The sequence below is a fragment of the Lepidothrix coronata genome, unplaced genomic scaffold, assembly GCF_001604755.1.
Source record: "Lepidothrix coronata isolate B3197 unplaced genomic scaffold, Lepidothrix_coronata-1.0 Scaffold124, whole genome shotgun sequence".
Lineage (NCBI taxonomy): Eukaryota > Metazoa > Chordata > Aves > Passeriformes > Pipridae > Lepidothrix > Lepidothrix coronata.
Window position 1 is genome coordinate 2,722,661 of NW_016690304.1, and position 12,819 is coordinate 2,735,479.

The 12,819-nt window shown below is 38.6% G+C and overlaps 2 protein-coding genes across 2 annotated transcripts in view; one reads left to right on the plus strand and one right to left on the minus strand.

Annotated features, from left to right (window-relative positions):
- Positions 1-654: 654 nt before the first annotated feature.
- On the plus strand, positions 655-2,126 carry ATOH7 (atonal bHLH transcription factor 7). Its single transcript, XM_017826040.1, has one exon. It carries the CDS (start codon positions 884-886, stop codon positions 1,337-1,339), a length of 456 nt encoding a protein of 151 aa, XP_017681529.1. The 5' UTR covers positions 655-883; the 3' UTR covers positions 1,340-2,126.
- A 3,694-nt stretch (positions 2,127-5,820) lies between these two features.
- The window catches only part of MYPN (myopalladin), a 55,549-nt gene continuing 48,550 nt past the window's right edge, over positions 5,821-12,819 (minus strand). The window contains exon 20 of the mRNA XM_017826039.1: positions 5,821-11,066. Coding sequence (XP_017681528.1) covers positions 10,897-11,066 — 170 coding nt within the window. The 3' untranslated portion in view covers positions 5,821-10,896. The remainder of the gene's footprint in view (positions 11,067-12,819) is intronic.

The following is a 12,819-nucleotide window of genomic DNA, read 5'->3' on the forward strand; positions in this document are numbered from 1 at the left end:
TCCTCAATACCTCACCAGAATTTTCACGTGCTTTAACGTACAAATGCTACAATGCACAGAGATTTTTTTTTTTTCCCCCTGTGTTGCAACAGATTTATCCTTTGAAAAGATCTTTTGCTTAACTGCCCAGGGTCAGCCAGACACTACTCCAGATGGCAAGTTGTTAGGGCTGGACAGAATGGCTTTGGAAGACTTCTCACCAGATGAAGGCTGTAATGTTCAGATTTTACTGTTCTGGTTTTTTTTTTTTCTTCCCTGCCTGTAGTTCCCAGGGTGGGAAGGTACTGGGATGGAAGCAGAGTGCCGCCTGCCCACCTGCTACCACCTGTTTGGCTTTTGCAGTTCCTATAAAGCCTCATCTTGTCCATACAACACAGTCATTGCTGGCCAGCAGGAGCCAAAGGAGAGATCTCTGTTAGGAAGTTACATCTTCAGATCGCAACCATTCACCATTTCAAAATACTCTCCTAAACTGAACCAGAACTTCCCTCATTTAAAATAGTCATTTGGAATCCTAGTTGGAATAAATGGATCATTTTCTTCAGTAACATACGTTCTGAGAAGGGAGATTTCATTGTTTTCTCTCTGCTTGAGATTAAAGAAATTAAAAGAATGAAAGCATAAGATATTAACAATTCTTCATTCTTTCTTTAAACTGTAAGAAACATTTTTGGACATTTCCAGAAGAAGAAGAAGATTTTTCTTTTTTTTTTTTTTTTTTTTTTTTAAGAAGTTAAGAAAAATATTTTGTCACTGAGGTCTGGAAACAGATTCAAGAGGTATGCAGGCAGCTAAAAACAGTGCTTTCCTGACCACTTTCTAAATATCTGATTTTTACAAAGTAATCCTTGTGTGTGTGTGTGAAACTGAAGCTACATCAAATATGAAAACCTGTAAATCCAGTCACTCGGATTCAGGTGTGGAATCAGACGTGCAGTGCAGGAGTGGAGCTGGCTGTGTTGTGAAGTGCAGTTCGGAAAGGCTGGAGAACGCTGCCAAGAGAAGACTGGCTGCCAACGCCCGGGAGAGACGACGGATGCAAGGACTGAACACGGCCTTTGATCGCTTGAGGAAAGTGGTCCCGCAGTGGGGTCAGGATAAGAAGCTGTCCAAGTATGAGACCCTGCAGATGGCCCTGAGTTACATCATGGCTCTCACCAGAATCCTTGCTGAAGCAGAAAGGTACAGTAGTGAGCGGGAATGGATTAGCCTGCACTGTGAGCACTTCCACCCCGAGAGCTACCACCATTACCCGGGACAGAAGGTGGCCGCGGACAGCGATCCGTACGCCCAGCGGATATTCGGCTACCACCCGGAACACTTTCAAACAGCTAATTAGAGCTCGCGAACTAAGAATATGCAGCAGATGTGTAATTTAATAATTAGCAAGAGTTAATCTGCTTGACTAAGGTAACATTGGCATTATAATAGCTCATTTTGTTCACCTCTTACACTGATTTGGCGAATTTGCTTTGAGAACTTCAAAATGCATTTAAGAAAATTGAATTTATTTAATGCTAGTGGAAAGTATACTTTTAATTTGAAGTCTTTCTGACAATTGTTTCATTTGATTTTTTCATTAAGTAAGTTTTTGGTGTTGTTTTTTTTTTTTACTGTGATGAATCATGACAGTATTTCTACAAATCATGGAACGAGTTGACCCATGGTGTAACTGAATGGAATACCAGCAGAAATTAACTTTGTTCCATGTTTTTATTTTTATGTCAGCTTTAAACTTATTCTTTGGTTTGTTTTCAGAGAAATGGCTCCCATGGAAAAAGTTCTGTAATGTATCGTTGTTCTAGTCCTCAGAGAACTAACTTTCTTAAACTTTGTAAGTTTGACATTATGGGTTCCAAGGTTGTGTAGGTTTGCTTTAATCCAGTTTATGGTGTTTCTTGTATGCTCAAAAAAGAGCTAGTTTCAAGTCATGGAAAGAATGTTTTATTTTTAGTGGTTGTAAAAGCATGTGTGATTATATACCATAAATGAGAATGCTCGCGTGAAAATACTCCAAACTTTTAGATTTTTGTAGACTTTAAATGATTTTATTTTTTAATCCTGTGTTATCTGGAAACAATAACAGATTTTGTAAATCATAAATAAAGTGTTTTCTATGCTATGTCCTCACCATCTACCTGAAATTCCTACTCTAGGAATTACTTACTAGCGAGTTTCCTACACCAAATGTTACACTGCTTCCATCACAATCCTGGCAATTTAATATGCAGAAGAACCCTGCTGCCAAATGATACTTGCTTCCCAGTTACAGTAAGGTGTGTTTTATGTACCCTCTGGAAGACAGCCTCAAAGATAAGAGCTTGGGAAAAAATGATGGAGCAGTTGAGTTCATTTCAGCCCCGGTAACGTGCTGAATGGCCTTTTGTTTGCTTGCTGCTTTCACTTGGGGGGGGACCGAGGGGTCTGGGAAGAAAAGGCAGAAGAGGAAAGGAGGTTGGGAAGATGAAAAAAGGAGCAGGAGCAGACTGGCTGGGGAAGCAGATGTGTTTGTAGCAGGGTGGAGAGTCTGCAGGAGTTCAGCTGCTGATGCCTGTTGTGATGGCAGCAGGCTGAAGCTCAGGGGTCCTTCTGCTGGTGCTGCTGTGGGGAACTCCCTGAGATGAGCCCTGGCTGGTGTTAGCCACGAGAGAGAAGGAGCAAAGGAGCTGCTGTCCCACAACAGCTGTTGGTGGGTTTCCAGCAGGGAAGGCTGGCAGGTTCCCTGCTGGCTGCTGCCATGTCTTATATTTAAGAATTCTTTCAAATGACAAATTATTAGCTTTGATAGGAGCTATTTTTGACAATTAAGCAGCTTTCAGAGAAAACAAAAGCATCCATAGGAGCTAAACCCTGCTTTGGGGGAGAGGGCCTGTGCTGCAGGAGCAGTTACATACAGACACCTGACCTCACTGTCTGTCTTCTGCCAGAGCCCTTCCTGACGTTTTGCCCTTGGTCACTGTTGTGAGGCTTGGATGTTTCCTGAGGTGGGAGTTGGATGGTTCCTGGTGTGGAAGCTGCTGGGACACTTTCAGGCCAGGTTAAACCTCTGTGGAAGAGACACTGTGTATTCTGAGCAATTCTCTCCTTTTAAACACTGGCATACAGGAATGTTTTTTTTATTGTATATTTAGCCTCTCTAAAAGCAGTGAATAGTGTTAATTATTAAAATGTGGGCCTTTGCTTTTTATGAATTACATTAGAGCTTTATTAGCAAACAGAAAGCAGATTCATCCTTGTAGGGGTATGAAAGCACGTTACTCATAGATACAATAGAATTGATTGTTGTTCATCATATGGTCAAGTTAGTACTGTTTGAATATTATCATTAAGTGACAAGTTGATGTATGTAATGGGAATGAATGCAATTCTTCCCATATATATAATAATTAAATGCTGTGCCATCTTACCCTAATTTATTAGCTGTAAACTTAGGCAGACACTGTCTCACCTGCACTGCTGGCGCAGTAGTGAGTTTTCCGTACAGAAATGGGAATATGATACAAATAAATCATGTGATTATATGCCATGGAAAACTTGGATTGGTGAAAGATATCCTAAAGCTGAGGTGGGAAGGAGATCACAGTACAAAAGGATAAATATCAGAGTAGTGTTCAAGAACAAGACTGTCTCTACTGGCACATGATTTGTTTTTGTGGGAGGTGACACTGCAGTTTTTATGTAATTCAGATAAAAGTACTTGACATCTATTTCTTTTCCAAGTTTGTTTCTTCCTCACAACATTTTAATTTACTGTCTACTGCATATGATGATAGATATAGTTAAAAAAACAAATTAGTATGCAGTAAATGATTAAATGGTAGTAAGCTCACATAAAGAGGAACAAACCAACACAAACTATAAAATATCTGTGCTCACATTACCAAAAATTATTAAGAATTGAAACTGAAGCCCTAAAAAGTGCTTTAGTGCAGTACATAGATTGTGAACCCTTGTAAATCAGGTCATGGCACCAATCTCTGCTGTTGAGCACTATAATAAGATTATCATTCCCATTCTCTTAGATTTTGTTGTGGTAGTGGGAGGTGAATGTTTATTGATAATATTAGTAATATTACCAGTGGGAAAATTGCGGTGGTTTTGTGCCTTTTTTTTTTTTTTAATATATATATATAATGCTGTAGTATTTTTGTTTCTTGGGAGGGTGCAGGTTTGAGCTGTAAGTTGGTATTTCTGGTTTACTATAGTACAGAAGGCAGCACAGTAAGTCCTTTGTAGTGTGTAGACAGCTGTCTGTCTATTGATCATCTGCCAAAGCTTTTTGGAGAGTGAATTGGTGTGGTGAGAAAGTTTTTAATCATTAAAAATCCTTTCAGAAGGCAGTCTGAAAAGCAGATAATATCCATGTTGGTTGTGACTTCTCAGACTCAACAACTATTCAGGAAGTAATTAGTTCCTTTTATAACTTTCCTTTACAAGTACTTCAGTGACAGTTCATGAAATATAAACTTAACTGTTTAACTTGGATTTGATTGTTGCTCCCAAATACTTGTTCCCCACTGACTGTTTGATGCTTGTCAGGTAGGAGCTGTGAGCCACCTTCTGTACTGGACTTTACTGGAATGGGCATCTGAAACCCCCTCCCCTCAAATAATGGTTGCTTCTAATAAGCCTCCAAATGAAGCAAAGGCTTAGGTGCTTAGAGCTGGGTGTGTTGTCAGTGACCGGGTTTTGTCTGCTCATAAATCCTGGTCCCACTGAACAGCAGTGCAAACCTAAAATGCTTCTGTTTGTAGTATCAGTACTACACCTGACACATCTGTCCAGTCATCACTAATTCTAGAACCACATTACTGTGAAAACATTAGGGATGAGAAATTCTTGCTTCATTAAGTATCTGTTTGTGTTCTACACGCATACATGTTTCACTGTTGAAATTCAGGATGAAATTCTAATGGACTCTTTGTGGGAAATTAACCTCTGTCCTTCTGAAAGGGTTTCTGCAGGGCTTTCTTTTTGAAGTAGCTACAGATACTCTGCTTCTCTGATTCTTTGAATCATGTCGCCCTGTTTTGCCATGCCCAGAGTTATTTTTGAGCTTGGAATTAGAGGGAGAGTTTTAACTGCAGTGACTTTTCAGTGGCTGAAAGCAGAATTAGCTTTCCCACATAGTAGCGCATTCCCAAAATGTGTGTTAGTAACAAAAAGTCAGTGGTTGCTTCCTGTCTGACTACTGAGATCTTTAGCAGATATGTAGTAGCATGTCTTACAGCTTCCATTCATTCCAATTTTTTAGGCTTCTGTTTTCCATTCTCACCATTTATAAGGTATTTAGGGCACGGCCCATCTCGTAATATACACACATACAGGGCAAAACTCAGCTCTCGACTGGAATTCCAAAATAACACCAAGAATTGATGCTGCTGTACTAATTCTTAAAAGTAAAAAGGGGACCAACCTCCATTAAAGACTTGTCAAGTCAATGGCATGGCAACTTCTTAGGTATTTCTGTATTTAGCTGACTTTTTCCATCTTGTTAAGTAAACTTTCCTGGTGAAATCTTTGTGGAAGTCCCTCCTGTGATTGGCCAGGCACAAGTTTTAAAAAAAAATACTACATCCAGACAAATTTTTGATTTGCCAAAGGAAGCTTTTGCCTTAAGATAGATACCCTTACACTTGGGATTCCAGCTATTTCAGCTGAGCAATATGGATGCAGTTTTCTGTGGTTCACGAGTGAAACTTATCTAGATTTTTTAAAATAAGAGTTTGTGGAACATCTGCTTTTTGCTCTAAATATGTCTAAAAAAATGTTCAGCTCTTCTATTTCTAGAAATGTCCAGGGTAAAAAAATCAAATGCGCTGAGGATAAAGACATATTTATTCATGGAAGAAGCAGTCCAGTGTTTCCTCTACACAGATATCTTATAACAAACATTGATTTCACCTAGTACTTGTGAACTTATTAAAAAATGCTCTATATTTTTAACTTGAATTACATTCTGAGAAATAGTGGCTTTCAAAACCCCAAACCAACCCCCTGTATAATATACAAATGTATTTTCTACCAAAGAGTACATTTTAGTATTGTCTACAAGTTTTTTCCTAATGTGTAGTCCAGTTTTCATTTGTACTGAAATTAGCATGCAAAATGTATCTTATACAGGATTTGCTTAAAATATCTGCATATGTAACTCCAAGGAATAAGAAGTTAATTTTTGACTGGCTTCCTGCAGCCTGGGGTGCATAGTAATTTTTTTTTTTTCTAAAATTTCAGATTGTCTTCAATATTTTTCAATTTCTTTAAAAAACCCATGATGCCTGCTGCTAACAGACTGTGTGATCATAAAGGATGTTTGTTTTTGAGCAGAATTCCCCCTGCTGTAAGTGGAGAACTCCACTTAAATTCACAGTACATACGGCCCAGGATTTCTTTTTATTATGCAATAAATGGTTCTTTATGGTGGACTTGGAATAGAAAGGCGTTAATAAAAGCAGCTTGTGTTGCTTAGAGGAAGCAGCTGAGCTAAAATGGTCTTAAGAAGGTTTTCTCTGACCTGGCAGGCACAGAAGTACACAGGAATCAGGTAAGAATGGGGAAATGTGGTTATGGGAAAGCAAAATCACAGCCAGCAAATGTGTTGGCACTCATCCTTTTTTTGGTTCTGTTCTTCTCTATCCCTGAGAATACTCGTTCTTTCAACCTTAGGTGAAGAGGCTGAGGTTATCAGCAAAAGAAAGCATAATTTAAACCCAAAGGAAACTGATATCAAGAATTGTTTAAAAAGGCAACAACTTTATTTCACAACTACCTGCTAGAAGCATGGCTAGTGTATAACTTGACAGTACTTTATGATTTTCTTCTAAATAATGTAAGGTCTGATTCTATTAATCAGCTGTCACAGCAAAGTTCTGAGAACTTCTGGATTGTTGCACATTTTCACAATTATCCAAATGTGTGAACGACACAGTCTTGTATGCAACTTTGAAGCATTTGTTGAAGTTCAGGTGAGATGAAGGGCAGGTGTTTTGTTTTTTTCCTTTCATGTGCACTTAAAATGTACTTTAAAACTGATATTAACATTTTTTCTTCCCAGTGAGAATGACTTTGGATCAAAAAATAAAAAATATCAACTTTAATTAAGAAAAGATATAAACTAGAATCTTAAAGCTCAAAGTGAACATCTTTATATTGGAAATAATAAGATAATTTTCAATGAATCACTTCTCAAGTATTTTTTTCAGTATAAATATTTTGTTAAGTCTTGTAAATCATTTTGTTTGACGACATTTTCCAGAAAGTAATGCTTTTAAACCTGGTAGCATTAAGAACACAGTTCTTAAATGAATTCTTATTCCAGACTTGTTGGAAATACCTACGATTACTGTGATCAGTTGGGACTGGCACTTGTTTATGTATTAAGATGAAGAACTGCAGACCTGGCTTCTCCTGTTTGAAGTGTGTGCTCTCATTTCCTCACACTGGCAGACGTGAGGCATTGGGAAGGGTTGTTCCACCTTGCAGATGAAAACAAGGAACTCAGTGCAGCAGTTTTAAGGCAAGAGGTCCAATGATACCAAGTGCAGCCCTCTGTGCTGCTGCAGGCTGGGTTGGCATCCATCTGGACCAAAATTTTAAAGCAAAGACAATACTTTCTGAATCTAGAATTGCAATGCAAATGCTGTCATTTCTGCTTGTTTCCAAGATACTGTGCCTCTGATTTTGTACAAAACCAGGACTTTGAGTAAAGGGGAAACCAAATAAACCTCAAGATTCTGAATCAGTAAACACTTGAGAGGTTACAAACCTGGCCATCTCTGTGTTGTACTGATCCAGCACTGTGCTCCACACTGGGGTGGTTTCATGGACTTTTGGCAGTTAATAGCTAACAGTGACCTCAGCGGAAGGTCTAGCATTGATTTTTGTTGCTGCATTAGCCTGCCCTGAGCCAGAGAATGAAATGCTGTGTTAGTGTGGAGTCAGATCAGTTCTTCAATAAACACCAGCGACGAGCAGCTGTGTTGGTCAGGAAGGAGCACGGTTGCACAGGCTCTGGCACAGCTTGACATAGTATGGGAAGGCAGTGCCATCCTTCACAAGCCCACAACTTAAACAACTCAGTGCTGTCTCTGCTGCTTACACAAGCCTTTTTCCATTGGCTTTTCCACCACTTAACAACAAACATAATTTTGGTGTCTTTTTCTGTCGAGTCTTCCTTGTGATGAGCATATCAATACTACTGACAGCATTTGACATCCATTCACATAAGCTGCCTGTACAGACTCGCTTTATGGGCTCAGTGTACGCAGAGGAAAAGTGTTCTGTAACAGTTAACTAACAAAATGTAATGACTACAGACCATTTGGGATCAGATTCTGATTTTGTTTCTATCAGATGCACTGGAAGTAATTCAAATTACTGACTTCTACATTATGGAGGGAAATGTGATGGGTTTTGATCCTTTTGCAAACACTGTCCAGGAGAGAATGTTCAGCTGACAGATTTTGGTGATCCGTTTTCTGTAGCCTAACTCTCGGTGAGATTTCTAGGGCCCCTTCTTGAATGACTAAGGATTAATCCTCCTTGCACAGATCTTTGGAAAAAGTCTTTGAACAGTAGCTTCTCGTCCTCCCACTTCCAGAGAACTGAATGTACATTTTATAAAACGTTGTACCGCTTAATCCTCAGCCGGTCAGTTCAAGTTGTAATGATGTGAGTTTGGAGACATTCCACTGAAATTGCAGAGAAAGGGGGAAGAAATATGGTTTGCATATTTGCACTGTGCACTTTGAATTTGCACTGAGTTTTTGAGTGTGTTGTAAAATGTGAGAACCACTAGTGCTGGCAGTCTGAGCAGTGTGATTCCAGCACTGGTAACCAGATATTTGCCAGTACTAAGTACTAGTGTTCCTTTCTTCTGTACTGTGTAAAGAACTCTGTTTCAAGTGATCACTGTTGTAGCTAGACTTGCCTAATAGGGTAGATCCCAGGCAAAAAATGGAATCCCTAAGCCATCCTTAAAAAGTGAAGACAAGAGGAGCAGTAGATTCTCTATCTGAGAAATTCAGATCCACAATGTGTCTGAAGCTGGGCACCTCGTAACTGGAGTCACTCGATGCATCACTTTGAATAGCTATTAGTTCTATTTTGTTTGCCAGGGAAGAGGTACAACATGGGCAACAACTGATATTTCTGCTTTCCCAGGGAAGTATCTGCAGTTTGTTCTGTGCCTCGGGGTACGAATGTGTTTTGGCTTTCTGGTCTGATCGTTCTGGGGTGAATTGCCGAGATTTCTAACAAAAGCATGAGAGTTATAATGATGGTTTTGTTGTGTGGCGTTCACTCACAGTACAAGAAATTCACATCCTCTAAACCCTTAGGGAACCAGTAGTTAGGGATAACAGCAGCTGTATTTGTGGGAAACCCAGTGAAAGGCATTCTCTTTCTCAGTCTCTGGATATATCCAATGTTCTTTTACTCTTAAGATAACTTCCCATTGTTTTCTTTGCATATCTAGTTTTTTTCAGTTACAACTTTAAATTTGAAAGAACCCCAAATATAGTCTAAAATGAAAGTATCTGTTAATTTCTTTTTTCATTTCTGTGACTTTGATCAGGGCTTCGTTGCATTCTGCAACCATGTTACAAACAGAAAGTAAGAAATGCTTGAAAACAATGTCCAGAGAAGAGGGTTAGCAGCAATTTAAAGATGCAGGAAAACATCTTAAACATTCAGAGTCTAAGAGCTGGGAGGTATTAATACAACTGTGTAAATGCTAAATATATTTAAATATATTGACAACTCTATCATTTAACACCTTCTGTTGAGCTTTCATTTATTTGCCTTATTTATTACTATTATTAGTTACAGTAGGGTTTTTTTTAGCTCTTTGCACATAACTGTTGCTTAACTTTTTAATTTTTGTGTATTAGCAGGATTTTCTGTCTTCGTAGTAGACACTGCACTTGTGATCATTTCCTAAGTGATGGTAAAAGTTTACCAGATGATAATTCCTTTTCAGTTAGTTATAAAATGAGTTAGATGGCAGGGGCACATTAAAAATTAGGAAACAGAGACAGAAACTTATAAGCTTGCTATCATCTGTGTTAAAGACAGATGATCACTAACAGGGTAAAGAAAAAAGTAGGAAGCACATCTGGAAAATAGTTTCAGCAATGGGCCCATGTTTCAGACAAAAGGAGTTTTCATTTTCTAAGCTGGCACCTTATGCACATGCCCTGTACCTTATTTTATGAACCCTTACACTGTGAATGCACAATCCATGGAGTACACACACACACAAACAAATATAAATATTTAGGATATACAGCTGTACCTACATGAAACACTATATTTATCTAATCTGAAGTTCAAAAATTCTAAGATAATCCCAAATCAGCATATTCTGTGATTCTGTGGTAATAATCATATAAAAATGACTTACATCTTTCCCCTTTAACTTGTGCTTTGTGATTATTTGGCATGTTTTTTAGAATTACATTCAAAGTCTTGTTGTTTACCCTCATTAAGATTGCTGTTACTGTAATGTCAATGTTTTCACTGGCAGTATTCCAACTCATCAGCATCAATCCTTACCGTGGCAGCTACAGTGCAGTAGCTTCAATTCAAGAAGTAAAAGTGGTATTGGCTTTTAGGTGCTGAAAACTATGTTTACTATGTAATTCTTAGCAAACTACACAGTACTGAATTTATTGCACAACACTCCATACCACAATTATCCTGCATTAAAATAATATGCAAAAGTCTTGTATGATGTATTAGTTGCAACATTTGCAGCAGCAGTACACTTAATTATAAACAAGTTGCTTGTAAACCATTAGCATTTCACTTGTACCTCTTCTTTTTTTTTTTTTTTATTATTTATTTTTTCACAGTTCTGATATCTCTGCGGGTGTAACTGGAACAAGTGTTTGTTTTTCAAAGTTCTTCACTCTCCACCAGCTTTTGGGGCGGGGATGAGAAGAGCAGAGGGCTCTCAGGAGCTGGGAAGGCAGGGAAGATGTCGAGTCCTTGGCTGGTGAGGTTTGCGTACCGGCTGCCACCGGGGCGGAGCTTGAGCGGTTGTGGAATTTGGCGGTGCCACTGAGCTGAAGCGACACAAGCAGAACGGGCTGTATCAACCTCTAGTGCAGTTTGCAATGACACAACAAAAACCGAGACACGAAAAGTTGCTGCCAACATCCTTGAGGAGAGCACAGCAGCGTTATTCTCTGTTTAAAGGTCGTGTTCCTTCAAATATTGTCATTGACGTGGTTTACGTGTGGGGTATTTTTGTTGAAGCCTACGGATGGAATTCCATCCCCGTGCAATTCAATGGCAATGTTTATGTGGATTTCACCAAGTCCAAAATGTCATGATTGAACCTTTGGAGCCTTCTCCAAAGCTCTTGCAATCAAAACTGAAAACACACCATAGCATGAACAGACAAACAAACTGGACAGGGCTCTGATTTTGCACTACTTGGTCCTCTGGAGGGCTTTTTTCCCTGAAAATCTTTTGATGGCATTTAAATTCCCTGTATTATTGCTTTGAAATTCTGTAAGGAAGTGATCACAATTTTGATTGCCCTCTACTGCTTACAAGTAGTAACATGTTTTCTAGATTATTTTTTAAAATTATGAAATGTAATCCAAAGACACATACTCAGTAATTTAAAAGTAACATTCAACATGTTTCCATATGAGCAAATACTGCTGAAATTTTGTGAGAATATTTAGTTATTATTATTATTAGCAGTTGTCATTCCTAAAACACTTCAGAAAAGGGATAATTATATTATCTTTGCCACTATTTACCCATACAAAACCTCCAGGTCTGCATCCAAATCAGACAAATAGGTCTGTCAGCAGTTAAAATGAATGGGTGGAAGTTCAGGCTTCAGTACTCTGATAATCTACATCTGCAGGGGACTGCATTCTGCATGTTAAGCATTGACAGGAAATATCTTTCCATGCTGAATTTTGATACTGTCTATCTGGAAATACTTGAAAAAGTGAAGTTTGTTTTTTTTTTTCTTGCAGCCCCCAATTTGTTTCTACTTGAACTCATATTATTTTTCTTTGCACGTGGAATTGAAAATATCAGATTGCACTTACAATACCCCAATTGCACCTATTCAAAATAGCACAGGGAAAAATCACTTCTGTCACTCACTTTGGGGTATGACTCACATACTTTATATAAGACAGTTGGAATTGGGAAACATTTCTCACTTTTCATCTTTTTCCTGTTTGTGCCTTGAATCCTTCACGTGAAAATTTAATTGATGTGTTTCAACATTCAGATAGCTGGTTTTGCTTTCATGTGACCCTTTTCTCGAATCAGCCTCTCCCCAGCCTCCTCTTGATCCTTCCATTACTATTGCCCGTATCACCAGCAGGTGGCAGGAAGCTGACAGAGAAGTACTGGTGACCTTTTTATGATAATTAGGTGGGTTTTTTAAAAAAAAATTAGAAATGCAAGTTCGAAAACGTTGGTCTCTTTTGCCTTTGAGGGTCTAGTTATAATCCGGCCAGTTTGTGGAAAATACATATTTTATATATATATATGTATATATATAATATATATGTTTTCTGTTTTATTAAGCTGCTTAAATGATCAAAGTACTCTCTTGCTCTAGATAAACTGCTTTGACTATTGCATCTTGCATAGATAAAAGAGGAATTAAATGATGGGCTGTAGTTCTTGAAGTGGGCTGGGGCCTTCTTTGTTCTAGACAAACGTACTAGATGTAAACTAGCCCTCATCAGCTGGGCTCAGTTTGGCCCATCCACGCTCTGTGGAAGAAGGGCTCCACTTTCTTGTGTGCAATTTATTGTTCCATCTGGGGTCAGGACTGTG